Source organism: Pseudophryne corroboree, chromosome 11 (genome assembly GCF_028390025.1).
Source record: "Pseudophryne corroboree isolate aPseCor3 chromosome 11, aPseCor3.hap2, whole genome shotgun sequence".
Lineage (NCBI taxonomy): Eukaryota > Metazoa > Chordata > Amphibia > Anura > Myobatrachidae > Pseudophryne > Pseudophryne corroboree.
The window spans coordinates 190,005,540-190,024,486 of NC_086454.1; the positions used below are offsets into that span (position 1 = coordinate 190,005,540).

The 18,947-nt window shown below is 42.2% G+C and overlaps 1 protein-coding gene across 5 annotated transcripts in view; it reads left to right on the forward strand.

The window, feature by feature from the left end:
- The window catches only part of PC (pyruvate carboxylase), a 1,082,342-nt gene that overhangs the window by 917,061 nt on the left and 146,334 nt on the right, over positions 1 to 18,947 (forward strand). For all 5 annotated transcript variants that reach the window (XM_063945165.1, XM_063945163.1, XM_063945164.1 and 2 more), the window contains one exon: positions 8,605 to 8,787. In XM_063945165.1, coding sequence (XP_063801235.1) covers positions 8,605 to 8,787 — 183 coding nt within the window. The remainder of the gene's footprint in view (positions 1 to 8,604; positions 8,788 to 18,947) is intronic.

Genomic DNA, 18,947 nt, shown 5'->3' on the forward strand with positions numbered 1-18,947 from the left:
CAAAAAGAACTAGCTTCAGTCCCTGAAGTTCAGACGTTTGTTAAAAGGGGTACTGCATATACAGCCTCCTTTTGTGCCTCCAGTGGCACTTTGGGATCTCAATGTAGTTTTGGGTTCCAAAAGTCACATTGGTTTGAACCACTTAAATCTGTGGAGTTAAAATATCTCACATGGAAAGTGGTCATGCTGTTGGCCCTGGCCTGGGCCAGGCGCGTGTCAGAATTGGCGGCTTTATCCTGAAAAAGCCCTTATCTGATGTTCCATTCGGACAGGGCGGAATTGAGGACTCGTCCTCAGTTTCTCCCTAAGGTGGTTTCAGCGTTTCACCTGAACCAACCTATTTGTGGTGCCTGCGGCTACTAGGGACTTGGAGGACTCCAAGTTGCTAGACGTTGTCAGGGCCCTGAAAATATATGTTTCCAGGAGGGCTGGAGTCAGGAAATCTGACTCGCTGTTTATCCTGTATGCACCCAACAAGCTGGGTGCTCCTGCTTCTAAGCAGACTATTGCTCGTTGGATCTGTAGTACAATTCAGCTTGCACATTCTGTGGCAGGCCTGCCACAGCCAAAAATCTGTAAATGCCCACTCCACAAGGAAGGTGGGCTCATCTTGGGCGGCTGCCCGAGGGGTCTTGGCTTTACAACTTTGCCGAGCAGCTACTTGGTCAGGAGCAAATACGTTTGTAAAATTATACAAAATTGATATCCTGGCTGAGGAGGACCTGGAGTTCTCTCATTTGGTGCTGCAGAGTCATCCGCACTCTCCCGCCCGTTTGGGAGCTTTGGTATAATCCCCATGGTCCTTACGGAGTCCCCAGCATCCACTTAGGACGTTAGAGAAAATAAGAATTTACTTACCGATAATTCTATTTCTCATAGTCCGTAGTGGATGCTGGGCGCCCATCCCAAGTGCGGATTGTCTGCAATACTTGTACATAGTTATTGTTACAAAAATCGGGTTATTATTGTTGTGAGCCATCTTTCAGAGGCTCCTCTGTTATCATGCTGTTAACTGGGTTCAGATCACAGGTTATACGGTGTGATTGGTGTGGCTGATATGAGTCTTACCCGGGATTCAAAATCCTTCCTTATTGTGTACGCTCGTCCGGGCACAGTATCCTAACTGAGGCTTGGAGGAGGGTCATAGGGGGAGGAGCCAGTGCACACCAGATAGTCCTAAAGCTTTCTTTAGATGTGCCCAGTCTCCTGCGGAGCCGCTATTCCCCATGGTCCTTACGGAGTCCCCAGCATCCACTACGGACTATGAGAAATAGAATTATCGGTAAGTAAATTCTTATTATTCTTTAAGATTGGGCATATGTACTCACATTTTTTTTATCTCTTTCTATTGTTTGTATCTGCATGGTTTGTGTTTGCACTGTTCTTCACACAAAAAAAAACCCCAAATGCAATAAAATGTTTTGTAAAAAAAAAAAAAAAAAAGCAAGTGCTTAGTGCTGGATATTTTACTAACATTTGTTCAGGGTGCAAATCTGCACTGAAACCATAGTAACCAATCAAACATTTGAATACATAGCAAAATTTTAAGAGAACCATGTCCCTGTTCTTTCGGCCTAAATTGTTCCTATCATAGGGATGATGGGTGTCTAGACCAGAATTGTTAACATTGATTGTCAACTTTGGTTCAAGTTCAGAGCATGGGTTAGCATAACTAAACTTTCAGAATATCATTAAACTCGTTCAGATCATTAAAACCTGTACCCTTGTGGGCTTGTTTACTGTTCCGAATAGCTTTCCACGTGCATAGTGTTCTGAGGCATTTTAGTTATGCTAGCCCAAGGAGTCCCATTTCCTGAACTTGAGCTGTTAACTTTGTGAATGTACACAAATCTTTTTGTCCAACAAGTTTAGACTCAGGCTCTGGTTTTCTGGTTTAGGGATAGAAACATAGAATTTGACAGGAGACAAGAACCGCTTGGCCCATCTAGTCTGCCTTTTTTTTTTTTTTTTTTTACCATATTTTTACCTCAAGCCTTATTTGATCCTTATTCCTTTGTAATGATATCCTTATGTCTATCCCATGCATGTTTAAATGCTCTACTACCTTAGCCTCTATCACCTCTGATTAGGGTTGCCACCTCATCCCTTTAATTCTGGACACATATTAATTACACAGGTTCTGTGGCTGATTAAAACCAGGTGAAATGGAGTCTTGAAGTCAGACAGCCACAGAACCTGTGTACTTAGGCCCTCATTCCGAGTTGTTCGCTCGCTAACTGCTTTTAGCAGCATTGCACACGCTAAGCCGCCGCCCTCTGGGAGTGTATCTTAGCATAGCAGAATTGCGAATGAAAGATTAGCAGATTTGCGAATAGAAAATTCTTAGCAGTTTCAGAGTAGCTCTAGACTTACTCAGCCATTGCGATCAGTTCAGTCAGTTTCGTTCCTAGTTTGACGTCACAAACACACCCAGCGTTCGCCCAGACACTCCCCCATTTCTTCAGACACTCCCGCGTTTTTCCCAGAAACGCCAGCGTTTTTTCGCACACTCCCATAAAACGGCCAGTTTCCGCCCAGAAACACCCACTTCCTGTCAATCACACTCCGATCACCATGCACTGAGACTGAAGGGAGGGAGGGAGTTTCAGGGGAAATTTGAAGAAAACTTACTTCACAGAAAGGGTAGTGGACAAGTGGCATAGCCCTCCCATCAGAGGTAGGGTTGTCACCTCATCCCTTTAATTCTAGATACATTAAGGCCCTCATTCCGAGTTGTTGGCTCGTTGCAGAGTTTCGCTATATTGCGATTAGTCGCTTACTGCGCATGCGCAAGGTTCGCAGAGCGCATGCACTTAGTTATTTTACTCAAAAGTTTGGTATTTTACTCACGGCATAACAAGGATTTTTCATCGTTCTGGTGATCGTAGTGTGATTGACAGGAAGTGGGTGTTTCTGGGCCGAAACTGGCCGTTTTATGGGTGTGTGTGAAAAAACGCTGCCGTTTCTGGGAAAAACGCGGGAGTGTCTGAAGAAATGGGGGAGTGTCTGGGCGAACGCTGGGTGTGTTTGTGACGTCAAACCAGGAACGAAACTGACTGAACTGATCGCAGTGGCAGAGTAAGTATCGAGCTACTCAGAAACTGCTAAGAAATTTCTATTCGCAATTTTGAGAATCTTTCGTTCGCAAATCTACTATGCTAAGATTCACTCCCAGTAGGCGGCGGCTTAGTGTGTGCAATGCTGCTAAAAGCAGCTTGCGAGCGAACAACTCGGAATGAGGGCCATAGTGCCATTAATACTATATTTAGACTTTTGAGACCCAAGTGCATGATTGTGCATTTTTTGGCATTAAACTGTGATTGCCATGACCTCACTTAGCTTCGTGGAAATCAGCTTGAGCGATTTCGCAATTTTGACATTGTTAATGTCAATCTCCCATCCATGTAAACATTCTGAATGATGACATTTTGTATTACACCCAGGATGATGAATATATACATCAACTTTTTAATGACCAAGGGATGTTTTAGGTTGGTAACCAGATCATTTCCTGGAGAGGAGATGCATGTGATCACTGTGCGGGGTGGTAGTGGGATGCTTTATGCCATGGGTCTTCAACCTGCGGCCCTCCAGCTGCTGTGGAACTGCACATCCCTGTCACAGGTTTGCTATTAAGGCATGCTAAAACTGAGCAGTGCATGCTGGCATGTGTAGTTCCAGAACAGCTGGAGGGCCACTGGTTGAAGACCCATGCTTTATGCCATCAGGCACCTACTCCCTGCAGCATAATGCCATAAATCATGAGGCCATGAAGAAGGGGTGCAGAGTGGTAGTAAGACGTTTTATGTGATCAGGCACCTACCACCTGCAGCACAAATCCATATATAATGGGATCATGAAGAGGGGGTGGGGCCAAGAAGACAATTGCTTAATTGTGTCCCTGCTATATGTCTCTCTCACCCATTTAGCTAGCAATTGGGTGTGATTTGGGAGAGTAACCTACTTTCCCCATCGTCCATGGTGACTCCACAGACATTACCTAGAGGGGTTGTTAAGTATACATTTTTATTGTGTGCAAGTTAAATGATGATGACTCTGTTCATGGCTGGACCCCTTAATTGAGCCATGAAATTTACAGAGAAGCATAGACATCTATTCACACACTACAGTACGTTCACACATGACACTGGGTTTATTACACTGAAGAGGGTTAACTGTAAACAGTACACAGTGGCCAAATCTCCATTCTCTATCTCCACCCACACACAAAGAAGACCACTGCACAACAGATATACTCTACTAGACATTGTATATGGAATGGATACAGGGTAATATTTGCAGCATAGACTCGAAGGAAGGAAGTGTGTGTGTGTGTGTGTGTGTGTATATATATATATATATATATATATATATATATATTATTTTGTTTCTAAATGTACTTATTCAGCTATTGGGGGATTTTCCAGAAAGTGACCATAAAGTCCTGTGCATCACACGTTTTGTTTTTGGGTTTTTTTTGTTTGTTTTTTTAATTCCTATTAAACTGGTCTGTTAAGAGATTGTTATATGAAAACTTAATTGCTTGGTAGCAATGCCTTACCCCAGTGGTTCTCAAACTTTTTTGAATCACGGCACCCTAGACTATCAGAATTTTTTTCATGGCACCCTTAGGCCAAAAGTTTCTTACTGAGAAATTTTGAAAGAAATATTAAGTGAAATAAATTGTGTTTATATGTCATCCTTCGGGTCCGTTATGTGGTTGGGGACAAGATTTGCTTCTGTTTGTCCACATAGTTTATGATTATCAGACACCAGCACTGGTTTTGCCTATTACATTGACTATAAATAGTTTGAGTTGGTCCTGGACCACCAGTCCAAGGCACCCCTGGAAGTGCCCTGAGGAAGTGCCACACCTCTAACTTAAGACCCACTAAAATCTTGGTATTTTGGAGAAGTATGTTGTTTGAACTTGTGTAGTTGTCCCATGCATCACGGAGAATTCCCCTATTTGCTTTTTCATAAAAGGTGTTTCAAGATAACATTACTAGTGTAGTTAATACAATTATACGTAGATGACACGGGTTGGGGCTGTGTCAGCTGCTGGGGACCCAGCGGACAGCATACTAACCCTGGGATCCCGGCAGCAGAATGCCGGGGGCTGGGGTGCGAGCGCAACTAAGCCCCTTGTGGGCTTGCTGTGCTCGCCATGCAGCAGGCTCGGTGGCTTGCTGCACTCGCCACAGGTTCTATTCCCACTCTGAGTATCGTAGAGCCTGTTGGTTGGCATTCTGTGTGCTGACATTTCTAGCGGTCAGGATCACGGTGTCACCAGTCAGCTAACCACATCCCAATGATACACACGCTTACTATATATATATATATATATATATATATATATATATATATATATACATACATACACACACACACACACACACACACACACACACACACACACGTCGGCTGTTTGGCACCTTTCAGGTCTCAGCAAAACATTAAAGGAACGAAGCCAGCTAACATCCTCCAACCATGTGTTCTCCAGTACTTGCATCACGCAGATACACACACACACACACACACAGTAAATCATTGAATAAAATCTGCGTGATGCAAGTACTGGAGAACACATGGTTGGAGGATGTTAGCTGGCTTCGTTCCTTTAATGTTTTGCTGAGACCTGAAAGGTGCCAAACAGCCGACATCTGTACACTAGAGCTGTGAAGTAATATTGAATTAAATATTTGTTGGCTCTGGCAGTTGTAAGCTAGAACAACATTATTTAGGTTTCAGATGCTGCTTCTTGTGTATACTAAATAATAAACTGGACCCAGTCAGGGATGTCTTAACAGCAGTGTAGGCCCCTGGGCAAAGCAATGTACTGGGGCCCCTACCCATCCTGCAGTAGTAGGGGTGGGGGGTGCTATCAGCGGCAGCTTTGATGTCCCGCGGGCGGTAGGGGGTGTTCTATCTTCCGCTCAGCATGTAGGACTTGGAGCAGTAATTTCTGCTAATTACTCCTTTACTGCACAGATGGTGGGAGATGGGGCAGGAGGGAGAACACTAAACTGTAGAAGGGGCACTGGGCTGAATGAAGGGGCCCCGGTACATGACTGCCAGGGGGGTAGGGCAGGGTTTAATACACAGGGGAGGGGTGGATAGTGGAGTGGGCTTAATATTCATAATTTTCTGGTGGGAGGGCAGCTTGCTTGACTGCAGATATCTACAGTTCCTGGAAATAGATTTCTCAGCTTTCAATGAGGTAAAACACTAAAGAGTCCCACCATTCAGAAGGTTCTGGGGACTTGGGGACCAGAGCTCAGGAGCCAGAGCAATCCACCGACAAAAATATAAAACTGCATACCAGGCGTGTGGAGATGGAGCAGGGACCAGCTGCTGGAAGGCTGATATTTCTGGTTCTGGGCCTAGTAGAGACCAGCTGCCAGTGTCCACCAAAAGGGGAGAGTCCCAGCTTTTGGAGCATACCCTCAGAAAAACTCTAAGTCAGACAGAACCTGACATATATGGCTGGGAAGAACAATTAACAGGCTCGGATGGGGACCACTGCTTAGAAGTCAAATATCTCAGGTTCCCTAGGGCCAATTTTCAAAAATCTGGTACCCCTGGAAAGAGGAGACCCTCAGCTATCAGCTTAGGGCCCTTAGACTCCTGGGGCCCTTGGGCAAGAGCCCATTGAGCCCATACGAAAAGACGGCCCTGGACCCAGTCGCGTTCTAAATTATCAAGAGAGATCAATAACATATATTATACTGTGTTGCTGTATTGGTCAACCTATCAAATGCCTAAAAAAAAGCACTCAATGTAAACTGGTGTCAGTTTTATGCTTAGGTATACTCAAGCACCGGCAGTCTTGTGTGTACATATAACATCAAACTTCACTAACATTTCCATTTTTAATCTTTACAGTAAATAATGTACCTATATTTAGTATTCCTTGCAGTTCTTTTTAGGACTGATTCACATTCAGTGGTCCACCTACTGTATTATGTTTAGGATAAGAGAGGTTTTCTATTTTAAAAGAAAAAAAGTGTATCCTGCATCACTATTTAATTCATTCTCTCTGGGCTCAAGGACAGAAGGCGCACCATCTGCTAATCAACAGTTACCTGTTCAGTTCTCAGTCCACAGCACCTGCCATATATTACTAGTGTCTTCCATAACCAATATTAAACTTTTTTTGCATGTATCAGTTTTTTTAAAACTCTTATTAATGGTGTTCAAAAAATACTGCTATAGATGACGCTTTTTTTTTTCACTTTCAGAAATCAGGGGGTAATTTAATTGTTTCTCCCCTTAGCCACCACTAGATGGGCCCAACGGAACAGTTGAATTGTGGCTCCGTTCGGGCACAATGAGCTGCGGGGGAACACATTTCAGCTCACAGCCCCATGTGCTGGCAAGCTAAAATGTGCGAAAAGTGAACTGTTTGGGTGCCCATTCGGCCCTTTTTGCGTAGCAGTCAGCATTTTGGTCAGGTTCAGCCATTTTATGTGGCTAGACCCAGCCTGTCTTACCGCAATCAGTGCGATATAAAAAAAAAATAAAAAAAAATGACTATTAGTGTGAATTGCCTTTCTACCAATTAAATATATTGGATTGAATATTCCACATATCAATTAAGCAGTAAAAAATGTTTTCCGGATAGTTTTGAAGAACTAGTGTGTAATCAGATAAGATCATTGATTAAATGATAATGTAAACTTTTCTATGATGCTGCCAGGAGTTAGCTGACACATTTTAGCCATGGGACCAAACAAATGGCACTGAGTTGCAGACATAATTTCTGTGAAATGTGTTGTTACAGTCACTAGCTGCTATCACATACCGATTATTTTCTTTTCTTCCATATGTTTTACCTATTATGTTCATTTATTTGTTTTGCTATATTTAAATTTATGTTGACCTATATAAATTAATTTTTTGTACATCTAATCCTTTGGCATTGGATTATTTAACACCAATCCCAATACATAAATTTAATTTTATTACTAATACCAACGACACTCTCGTCCTATTGAGGTTAAGTATATTTTCTATGATCATTGGATATACTGATCTGCACTATATTGGCACTTTGTTTTTCTTCCCATGGGATACCTGTAGCATAAGACCATACAACACCTACATTGCTTATGAAAACACTGCAGCAAATGGCGCAATTTTCTCCAACGTCTGAGATTAATTTGAGAAGGCTAACAGTGAGCCTGATCTTTTGGGACCCACATGGTCCAGCGATACTTTCCTTGTTCCATCTGAGAACTGTACATTCTTGATACGTAACCTCCATGAATGTCCAATTTGCATTAATTTGAATTTGTAATGGAGAAGGGGCATTTACGCCGCTGCTTGTTTGAAATTGACAACAGATGGAAGATGTGAGGAGAAGATTGCTGCATCATTACACATTGATCCTCTAGACTGCAAAGACTAGTTCCTTCCAGTGACTGAAATGATTGTTACCTTTCTTAAAAACAAAACCCATGAATCTTGTTTGTAGACATACAGTATGTAATAATTGATAGGCTGCTAACATGTAGAATGCAAACTCCATGTTTGTTTTCACATATCATCTTCATGAATTGTTCCATATACTGATTTAATTGATTTATTAAATCTCCCTTTCAGGTATTCCGGAGCGGTGAGGGAATGGGCATCCGATTGGACAGTGCCTCTGCCTTCCAAGGAGCTGTCATCTCCCCACATTATGACTCCCTTCTTGTCAAGGTCATTTCCCATGGGAAAGATCAGCAAGGGGCAGCCACCAAGATGAGCAGAGCATTGGCAGAATTCCGAATCCGTGGAGTGAAGGTAAGGAAGGACTGGTGCCCAGCAGAAATTTGTGCACACTTTGTGGTATTTAAACAATGGGAACAATATTGTTTTAGCAAAGTTGCAGTATTAAAGTGCAGTAAGATTATAGCTTTATTTTCAGTACTGAAAGAGTACAGAGAGGAATAATTTTTCATGTAATACAGATTTCTTTTGAAGATCATTTTAGTGCCATCACCAAGTCCTTCTTGAAAGTGACAGAATGAATGCTGAATCAGAATGTGAAGAAGCCATTTAGAGTTCATGCTGCCCTAGGGTTCCCTGCATGAGTAATTGTGCATCCTATATGCACTGTACGTGTGTTTGTCTTCCCAACATGCTTGGTAAATGGCAAGTGAAAAGCAAACGAAAGGCAAAAGTAAATAATATGAATGTACAACCATTTCTATTCTGATCCTAAACAGTAACTCACTAGATGTGTGTGATTGGCTTAGACATGAAGTGGCCGCTTTATTATACAGTATTTATAGATTTACCTATTGGTAAGATGCTCATCATTATCCCCGATAACAACCTGACTTCATAAGATGTAGAATGTACGAGATATGGAAAGGGTGTGACAGGAATGGCTTTCCGGTATCTAATAGTGGTGATAGTGAGAGAGGGGGGTCACTTCATTAGCTCACATTCAGTATTGTGTTCCTGGAATCCTTTCATTACTTTCCGGTCTTTGGTGTGTGCCGTTATGATGGGGATCATTTTTACTTGGTTAACGTTTTTGATGCCTAGAACTCCTTTCCACATTTCATAGCACTGTACTTTGGGTTTTAATAGGCCAGGTCAGCCCCTGTCCCAGTGGAATACAATTTCCTTACTACCAACACCTTATAACACACACTTCAGGTCTAATTTACTAAGAAGCCAATTGCTGAAGAATCCCATTCATAGATGGAGGCAATTATGCCAAGCCGAGAAGCGAAGCAACAGATTGTGTGTCAATTGAAAAAATTGAAACACACATTCTCCATGCCTGCATTGTTGGCACCCAACAGGATGAATTCATTAACTCAGGCAGTTTTCCCCATACTCCGGTATATCCCCATCCATATGAATCAGAAGGAACAGGAATTCATCAGTCAAGACAAATGTTTTATCCTTGATCGTCTCTGTTGTGGTCTACTGCAAGCATTGGCTACTGAAACTAACAAAAAATGTTAGGTACTCTCTGAAGACAATTAAGAAACCCTTGCTAAGGAGTCCCTTCTCTGATTAAGTCTAAAAAGTAAAGAATACAGAATAGGGGTATATGCAATATACAAAGTAACAGGTAAACATTGTTGGTAGCAGTCAAAGGGGTCAATTCAATTAGACATGAGGGCGGCAAGTTGCCATTTGTAATGGTGTTGAAATACTGCCAGCAGCCCCGCAACTCGCCCCACTTGCGGCCCATTCCACCCCGAAATGCATGGCAGCGCTACAGGAATGCAAAAAAATAAAAGTAATTCGTCCAACGGTATCATAAGCTGCAGGTACTCACGGGCGTGACACGCATCTACTTGACAAAATAACAATGATAAAATAAGAGGAAATTGTACATTTTATGTAATATGGTGAAATAACAATCTGAAATTAGCACTCTCAGTTTTACAAAAAAAAATCTTTGTTTTTATTGTTTTCAAGAAGTTCTTAACTTTTAGTATAATCACACTGGTATATATTTTGTATTTTAAATAACAAAGAGAAGTTAGTATCATTTTAGTAATGAACTTGAACTAATATCTCATTGTAGAGTAATTGGTTCATGTTCAGAACATGGGACCCCCTGGATTAGCATCTCTAAACTGCTTTAGTACACAGTGTACCCTTGTGGGCTCTCCACGCTTCGGGCACAGGGGCACACTTTGCTCGCCACAGGTTACTATTCCCATTAGATGTCCATGTGGATAGTGAAACTGATAGCCCAGGGGTCCCACATTCTGAACTTGAGCCGAGTCATTTATACACCGATCACATTGCTTAGATTATTTTATGACACACGCTCTGTATTGTATATAGGTACTTAATATTCAACATGCTGATCTTTCTACATTTACTGAACATTACATAAATGTGGTTCGTTTCTATACACTGATGATTACTATGCATCATACTGTGTTTGTAAGATTCAAAGCATCTAAATGGCTATAAGCATCCTTTCACTGTTCAACTAGATTAATTTCACAGGGTAATTATTAATTCAGAAATAATTGCAGTTCTGCTCAGAGATCTAAATAATTCATTGCATTTCTAGTCTGAGAGTCAGCACCACCATGCACCATCCAGGTTCCATAACGATGCCCTCTCTCCACCTCGCACTGCATTATTTAATATGTATAACAAGGGCAGGCAAGGAATTTGCAGATCTACTTGCAGTTACACAGTACTCTTCCTTCATGTTCTTATATTTTGTTATATCTCTTGCACAACATATGTTGGTGGCTATTCTACATTTTCATTTCTTAAGTGATATTTTGTATGCATATTCTCTACTTTAGGCACTTCATCTATGTATTTTCTGCTTTTGTTTGTTCCTTATGCAGTATCGCTATTTTCCCCCCAGCGTTGTCATCCTGTTCCTTATATTCTCTTAATCCCTCTTCTGTTCACTTTCTGCTCTGCTGCTCCAGAGATCAAACTGAATGTTATTGATTTTTGCTATCTATCTTTCTACTTGTCTTCAAATAAAACCATGATGATCATTAAGTTACTGGAGCAAATCGCCATTGGTTGTACCCTACGCCCGACACGCACTGATGGAGCCATCTTTAGTGAGCCCTCTTAATTTTCCTTTCCATGCCCAGAAATACCATTATTGCTCATCCATCACCCAAATACAGAAGTGTATGCAGCTGCAGTAGCCAACATAGAGCTATAAGTATATTTGAGAGCTTATGTAGTTAAAAGCAAATATAATGTTTCACTTTCAAGGTGAACTTTTTGCTTTCCTAAGTAACAGTTAGAAATCACTCATATTGGCACAGCATTTTCCTGGAGTGCTTATGAATGAGTCATGTTAAACATCTTTCAGCCATGGTGCTGACACTACAGTCATTCCCGGACATTGTTAATACTTTCCATTAAGGTGAAGGAGAGAAGAAGATTTAAATAAAGTTTATTTTTAGAACAACCTTTGATTGAGAGTGAGAAACCTCTTTCTCTGCTTTTCTTTTTTTTTCCCACCTAACATCATATCACCTACATTAGACAATACCTGTGACATAACTAGAGCATTGAGGGCCCCATAACAAACTTATGGAAAAGGCACCAATGCTTCTAGAGAGACTCCATTGTCAGCAGCACTTAGTACTTGGTCAACTATTGGGATGATCAGGCGGCAGCCTAGGTTGCTGGCTCTTTGGGATGCCATCATCTAGTCTTCCCTATTGGGGCACAGTAATTGATCAACATAAATATACCCAGTTCCAGGACCCTTATGAATCGGGGGAGGGGGGGGGGGGGGGATATTCTAATGATGCCACAGTGCTGTCATCGTGTAAAGGAACAGAGAGGAGACTACTGAAATAGCAAATCAGAGAGTGGACGGCTTAGTTCACTTATCATACAAGTAGCCCCAACAACGGAAATTTGATTCCTGATTCACACATTTTTGCCCCATCCCATACATTGTGTGCCAAACTTTGCCCACCCCCACTTCTCATGTTGTGTGCTGCTACACTATGCCCTTCTCAGGCATTTGGTGGATAGTGGACTATACCATACATAAGGCAGTGTCCAGTTACCTGTGGCCATTTACCAAGGATAATTGCTTCACCAGGGGCTATCCTATTAGCCCCAATAAACTTGCACGAGCTGTGGCTTATCAGGGATTTTGTGTTGCCTGCCTTAGGCAGGCAGGCAAATCAAAATCTCCAAGCCATGGGTTTTCAGGGTTTTGGGTTTTTTGGGTGTTTTTTTTTTACGGGAGATCTAATTGGATAACCCTAAAAAAAAATACTGGTGATAAACTCCCATTTTACACTCCCGATGTTTTACTGCTGGTAATTAGATACCCCCATAGTGTTTGGCTTATGAAATACAGATTGATTGGGTAGTAAGCTCCAGAATTCCGCACTTGATGTCACAAGAAAGATTTCCAAAGGGAAGTATCTGTGTTTTTTTGCAAGTTGTGGGTTACTGCAGAACACAGATTCATATAATTTTGTAAATCAATAAGGACACACGTTTGCCCTTTCTCAGGTTAGACCCACCACCATATCCACACTGTGAGCTCTAAAATGCATGCACACACCTTCAACTGAACACTCCAGCCCTTTGTGCATTGGGTCCTCCTCCTTCTGACTCATCACTGGTTGGTGTAGATAATGCTTGAAGAATAAGTCTCTCTGTTCTAGCATCAGCATGAAGTGTACTGAGTTATAGGGGAGGGGGGCACCAGTGTAGATCCAGTGCCCATAGCACTTCGAGCATGCAACATAATCAGAGTATATTTTTTTTCATCTTGTAGTCTCAAAGCACAGATCCTTTTTTACAAAAAGTCTAATATACAGTAGTAATGTTTAAATCTCAGGTAAGTATTTCTTGAACCAGAGGAACATGGTCACAAACAGAGATACAGTAATCACAATTTTCAAAACTCTTCAGCGAAATATTAGACCTGTTCTGTGTTTGAACACAAAATGTAATTGACTTTCATAACCGTTCTTTTAATAAGAAAAATGTGAAACCCAGTACTGTACAGAATGGCAATCTACAGAGTGGCAAGGCCTTCATACCACAGTGAAATGGACTGTTCCACAGTAAATTGTGATTTGTGTGAAGTCTGTTTCTAGTCACAATTGATCAGTTTGACAAATGCATAATTGGGAAATTTGATCTGGCCATTGATGAATAAAATAATTAGGATCACTGCGGAGTTACATAAATATATTTCAATGATGTCTATTTCTTTTAGTACAGCCTTTCTATCTCTATCTGTACAAGAAGACATAGCCAAGATAAAATATTAATAAATGCTATCTCTGGAGCTTTTCCTTATGTGCAACACCCCCCTCACCATCTCAAGGTTAAAAAATGTAGTGTGATGTAACGCAATAACAAAATTCATGTTGTTAAACATTAGAGTCCATCATTCATCCCAATCTCTTTAACGACTGTATCTGTACCACATTGAAGTAGGGCAGAAGCATAAAGGCATACTGCTTATATACTGTACTAGAAATTGTATACAGTGAAAGGTTGCAGGTCTATTTTGGCCACATTTTGACCCTTAAGGTCTGTCTTCTGCATTTCAACATTAAGAGAAAAATACTTGAAAGCGGAATTAGCCTTTAACTGGAACAAACACTAAGAACTTAGAAATAATCACTTTTAGAGAACTGCAGTTCTCTGAAATTGTCTCAATTCCCTTACCAATTTTCTGAGCAGATGGTGGTTGCACTCTATGGAGACAGCTGAAAAACTGTGTAAGAGGCTGTTCAGACAAGTGTATTTACATCGAATGCAGGTGAATATTACATGTGCATTCAGCATGCATATTGCAGGGTCCATATCCCCATGCAACAGCAGTTCTTATGTTTCTTAAGAAAAACAAACCTATTTAACCTGCATAAGTCACATTGTAGATATGCCTTTTTTCAGATGCATTAAATACTGTACGTTGAGTCCCCATCCTCTGCAAAGCTCAGTGTAGAGTGGTAGATATACGAGGGGAACCAAGACACAAACACTGCAATGTCATTTCTGTCCCAACATCCCAATTCTCACTGTATCTACTCTACTTTCTGTGGGCCACAAAATATGGACCTGCGAACCAGATGAGAATATATACCAATTAAAATACAAATATTGTAAGGGGCAAGAGAAACAAAAGCATCACTAAAAATCAATTAGATAATTATGAAAGCATTTACTTATGGAGATACATCCAGACTACTGTAGATAAAACCTTTCTAAGAGAACTAAGGGAATGGTGGTAGGGAGGGCCATGATCGTGAGAGCTAATTTTCAGTAAGAACAAGGAAACAAATGGTGGTGAGAAGAGTGGAAAGGACGGTGGAGCATAAGGCAGAGCCGGGCATAGGCATAGGCAAACTAGGCAATTGCCTAGGGCATTTGATATGCCTAGGGGCATCAGCAGCTTCTGCTGATTAAAATGATATGCGGCATGCCTATATTCTGTGTGTAGCATTTCATATGCAGATACAGCCACAGTCTCACACAGTATATAGGCATGCTGCATATCCTTTTAATCAGCAGAAGCTGCTTGTGCATCCTAGCCACATAGCAATGCAAATAACATGCATTTTAATAAAGAAAAAAGGTGCCCGATGTTAGCATTGAGGCAAGATTTATGAGGACACATCTGTATCCAAGCAGAGGCAGAGGTCACAGTGTTAGTGGCAGTGTGAGTGCTGTGTGCATGTGAGTGGGTTGGTTGTGCAGTAGTGTTTGGAATATGTGTAAGGAGCATTATGTGTGTCATGTAAAAATGCATTAATAATGTGCAACATATGTGTAAGGGGCACTATGTGTGTCATTATGTGTATAAGGGCATTAATAATGGGCGGCATATGTGTAACAGGGTACTACTGTATGTATGTCATTATGTGTATAGGGGCACTTATAATGTGCAGCAAATGTGTAGGGGGCACTATGTGTGTCATTATGTTTATAAGGGCATTAATAATGTGCGGCATATGTGTAAGGGACATTATGTGTAAAAGGGCATTAATAAAGGTTGTCATAATGTGTAAGGCACATTATGTTTATAACGACATTAATGATGTGTCTCATACTGTATGTGTAAGGGGCATTACTGTGTGGAATTATGTGTATAAATGCATTACTAATGTGTGGCATTATGTGTATAAGGTGCTTTACTATGTGGCGTTGCATATAGAAAGGGCATTACTTTGTCGTCTAATGTGAATAAAGAGCAATAGGGTGTGGTGTAATGTGAATAAGGAGCAATTCAGTGTGATGTAATGTGAATAAGGAGCTCTACTGTGAGGAGTAATGTTTATAAGGTAAAGTGATACTACTGTGGGATGTAATGTGAATTATGGACACTATCGCATGATCAAATGTGAATAAAGTTGCAGTACTGTGTGGCGTAATTTGAATTGGGGTTACTGTTGTGTGGCCATGCCCCTTGCCAGCAAAAACACACCCCTTTTTGGGCTGTGCGCCAAATGTGCGAATTGTTCCTATTTAAAATTTAGGGGATACAAAGACCAAAAATGAGGACTGTTATGGGTGAGGGGTGATGGTGCTGGGAAAGAGGTGCAAGATCAGAGGCGGAACCCGCGGTGGTGCTAGGGGGCACCAGCCAAAATCTTGCCTAGGGCATCATATTGGTTAGGGCCGGCTCTGGCATAAGGAGTCCGTTATCTGGGATGGGGCAGGTAGGTGAGCACAAAAAAATTAATTTTGAGGAAGTGCTTGAAAGATGGACGCGAGTCTGGTAATACAGAGCACTAAGTTCCAAAGCTGGGAAGCAGCACAGGTAAAATCCTGATGATGCAAGTGTGAGGAGGTGATAGTAGAGGAAGAGAGACATAACAGGATGGTCGAGTAAAAGAGTACTTATAGACCAGGTTGGAGATATAGGCGAAGGGAAGTGTTAGTGTTTTATAGGTGTGCATAAGAAAGTTAAACTATTTTCTAGAAGGAATGAGTAGCCAAAGGATTGTTTTGCAAAGAGGTGGAGTTTGAAGACTAGGTGTGCTACCACATTTGGGATGGATTGCAGCACGGCCAGATATGAGACAAACAGGTCAGAGAAGAGGAGATTACAATAATCAAGCACAGGAGATGAGAGTATTATACAATTGTCTTGTGACATCCAGGAAGAGTAAACGGTGAATCTTTGTATTGTTGCGACTATGAAGTTGATAGGATGGGGCTAAAGACAGAATGTGAAGAGTTCAGTTAAGGGTAAAGTCAATGATGACCCTAGGTAGCACATATGGGGAACGTGGGGATGACTGTTGAGGAGAATGTGACAATTGGTGGTGGAAAGCTCCTCTTGTGATATGTTGAGCTTATATTTAGCCATCCAAGTGGAGATTGCGGAGAAGCTATTGTGTCATGTGGGAGAGTAGAGCAGGAGAGAGAGGTCAGAATGGAACGATAACGTTGGTGTCATTCACATAAGTTAACTTAGGGAGTTGGTGCAAAGCGAGAAATGCTGTGGACCAAAAACGTAGCCATGGAGGACTGCTACAGATAAGTGGGGAGCCTTTGCCAGAGGAAAAGACATTGAAGGAGCCATCAGAGTTTGCCATAAGCAAGGAAGCTGAAGGGTTCCATTAAGTGTGGTCAGTTGTATCGAAGGTGGAAGAGGCATCTAGGAGCAGCAGCAAGGAGAAGAGGTGCTTCAGTTTAAATCACTATGCTCTTAGGTGAGGGGGAAGTCTCTGTGGATTGGAGAAGGCACAAGTCTGACTCTGCAGTTGCCAAAAAAAAGAGTGAATGGTAAGAGTGCGTATCAAGATAGAGGCAGAAGGGAACAGGAACAATGAGTTGATGGAGAAATGAGGAGAATTCAGAATATTAAAAAAATATTGACTATTGGTGACCAAGAACAGATCTATTATTGTTTCATCATGACTCTCTTTATCCCTTTTGATTACATTTTTCTCAGTGGGGTTCCAGTCAATGAATAGACTGTGTCTAGTTAAACAGTCAATAGGTCGACAGGTATAAAAGGTTGAAATGGTCAATATAAGTTTTGTTTTTTTAATCCTTTTTTTTTTGTGTGTTACTTTTGCTTCATTTTCCATCCACTACGATTGGGAATAGTAACCTATGATGTAGCGGTAGTAGAGCAAGGCACCTTGCCTGAAGTGTGGCAAGCGAAGCGAGCCCCAGAGGGTCTATGGTTCCACTAATCATGGTCACACACTGAAATGGACAAAACAAAACTTGTCGACCTTTATGTGTCTATCATTACCGCATCACTCTTTCTCTATCGTCCTTGTGGATGCTGGGGTTCCTGAAAGGACCATGGGGAATAGCGGCTCCGCAGGAGACAGGGCACAAAAAGTAAAGCTTTCCGATCAGGTGGTGTGCACTGGCTCCTCCCCCTATGACCCTCCTCCAGACTCCAGTTAGATTTTTGTGCCCGGCCGAGAAGGGTGCAATCTAGGTGGCTCTCCTAAAGAGCTGCTTAGAGAAAGTTTAGCTTAGGTTTTTTATTTTACAGTGAGTCCTGCTGGCAACAGGATCACTGCAACGAGGGACTTAGGGGAGAAGGAGTGAACTCACCTGCGTGCAGGATGGATTGGCTTCTTGGCTACTGGACATCAGCTCCAGAGGGACGATCACAGGTACAGCCTGGATGGTCACCGGAGCCGCGCCGCCGGCCCCCTTGCAGATGCTGAAGTAAGAAGAGGTCCAGAATCGGCGGCTGAAGACTCCTGCAGTCTTCTAAAGGTAGCGCACAGCACTGCAGCTGTGCGCCATTTTCCTCTCAGCACACTTCACACGGCAGTCACTGAGGGTGCAGGGCGCTGGGAGGGGGGCGCCCTGGGAGGCAAATGAAAACCTTTTTTGGCGAAAAATACCTCACATATAGCCCCCAGAGGCTATATGGAGATATTTAACCCCTGCCAAGATTCACTAAATAGCGGGAGACGAGCCCGCCGAAAAAGGGGCGGGGCCTATCTCCTCAGCACACAGCGCCATTTTCTCTCACAGAAAGCCTGGAGAGAAGGCTCCCAGGCTCTCCCCTGCACTGCACTACAGAAACAGGGTTAAAACAGAGAGGGGGGGCACTGATTTTGGCGATATTGAGATATATATAAAGATGCTATAAGGGAAAACACTTATATAAGGTTGTCCCTATATAATTATAGCGTTTTGGTGTGTGCTGGCAAACTCTCCCTCTGTCTCCCCAAAGGGCTAGTGTGGGTCCTGTCCTCTGTCAGAGCATTCCCGGTGTGTGTGCTGTGTGTCGGTACGTGTGTGTCGACATGTATGAGGACGATGTTGGTGAGGAGGCGGAGAAATTGCCTGTAATGGTGATGTCACTCTCTAGGGAGTCGACACCGGAATGGATGGCTTATTTAGGGAATTACGTGAGAATGTCAACACGCTGCAAGGTCGGTTGACGACGTGAGACGGCCGACAAACTATTAGTACCGGTCCAGGCGTCTCAGAAACACCGTCAGGGGCGTTAAAAACGCCCATTTACCTCA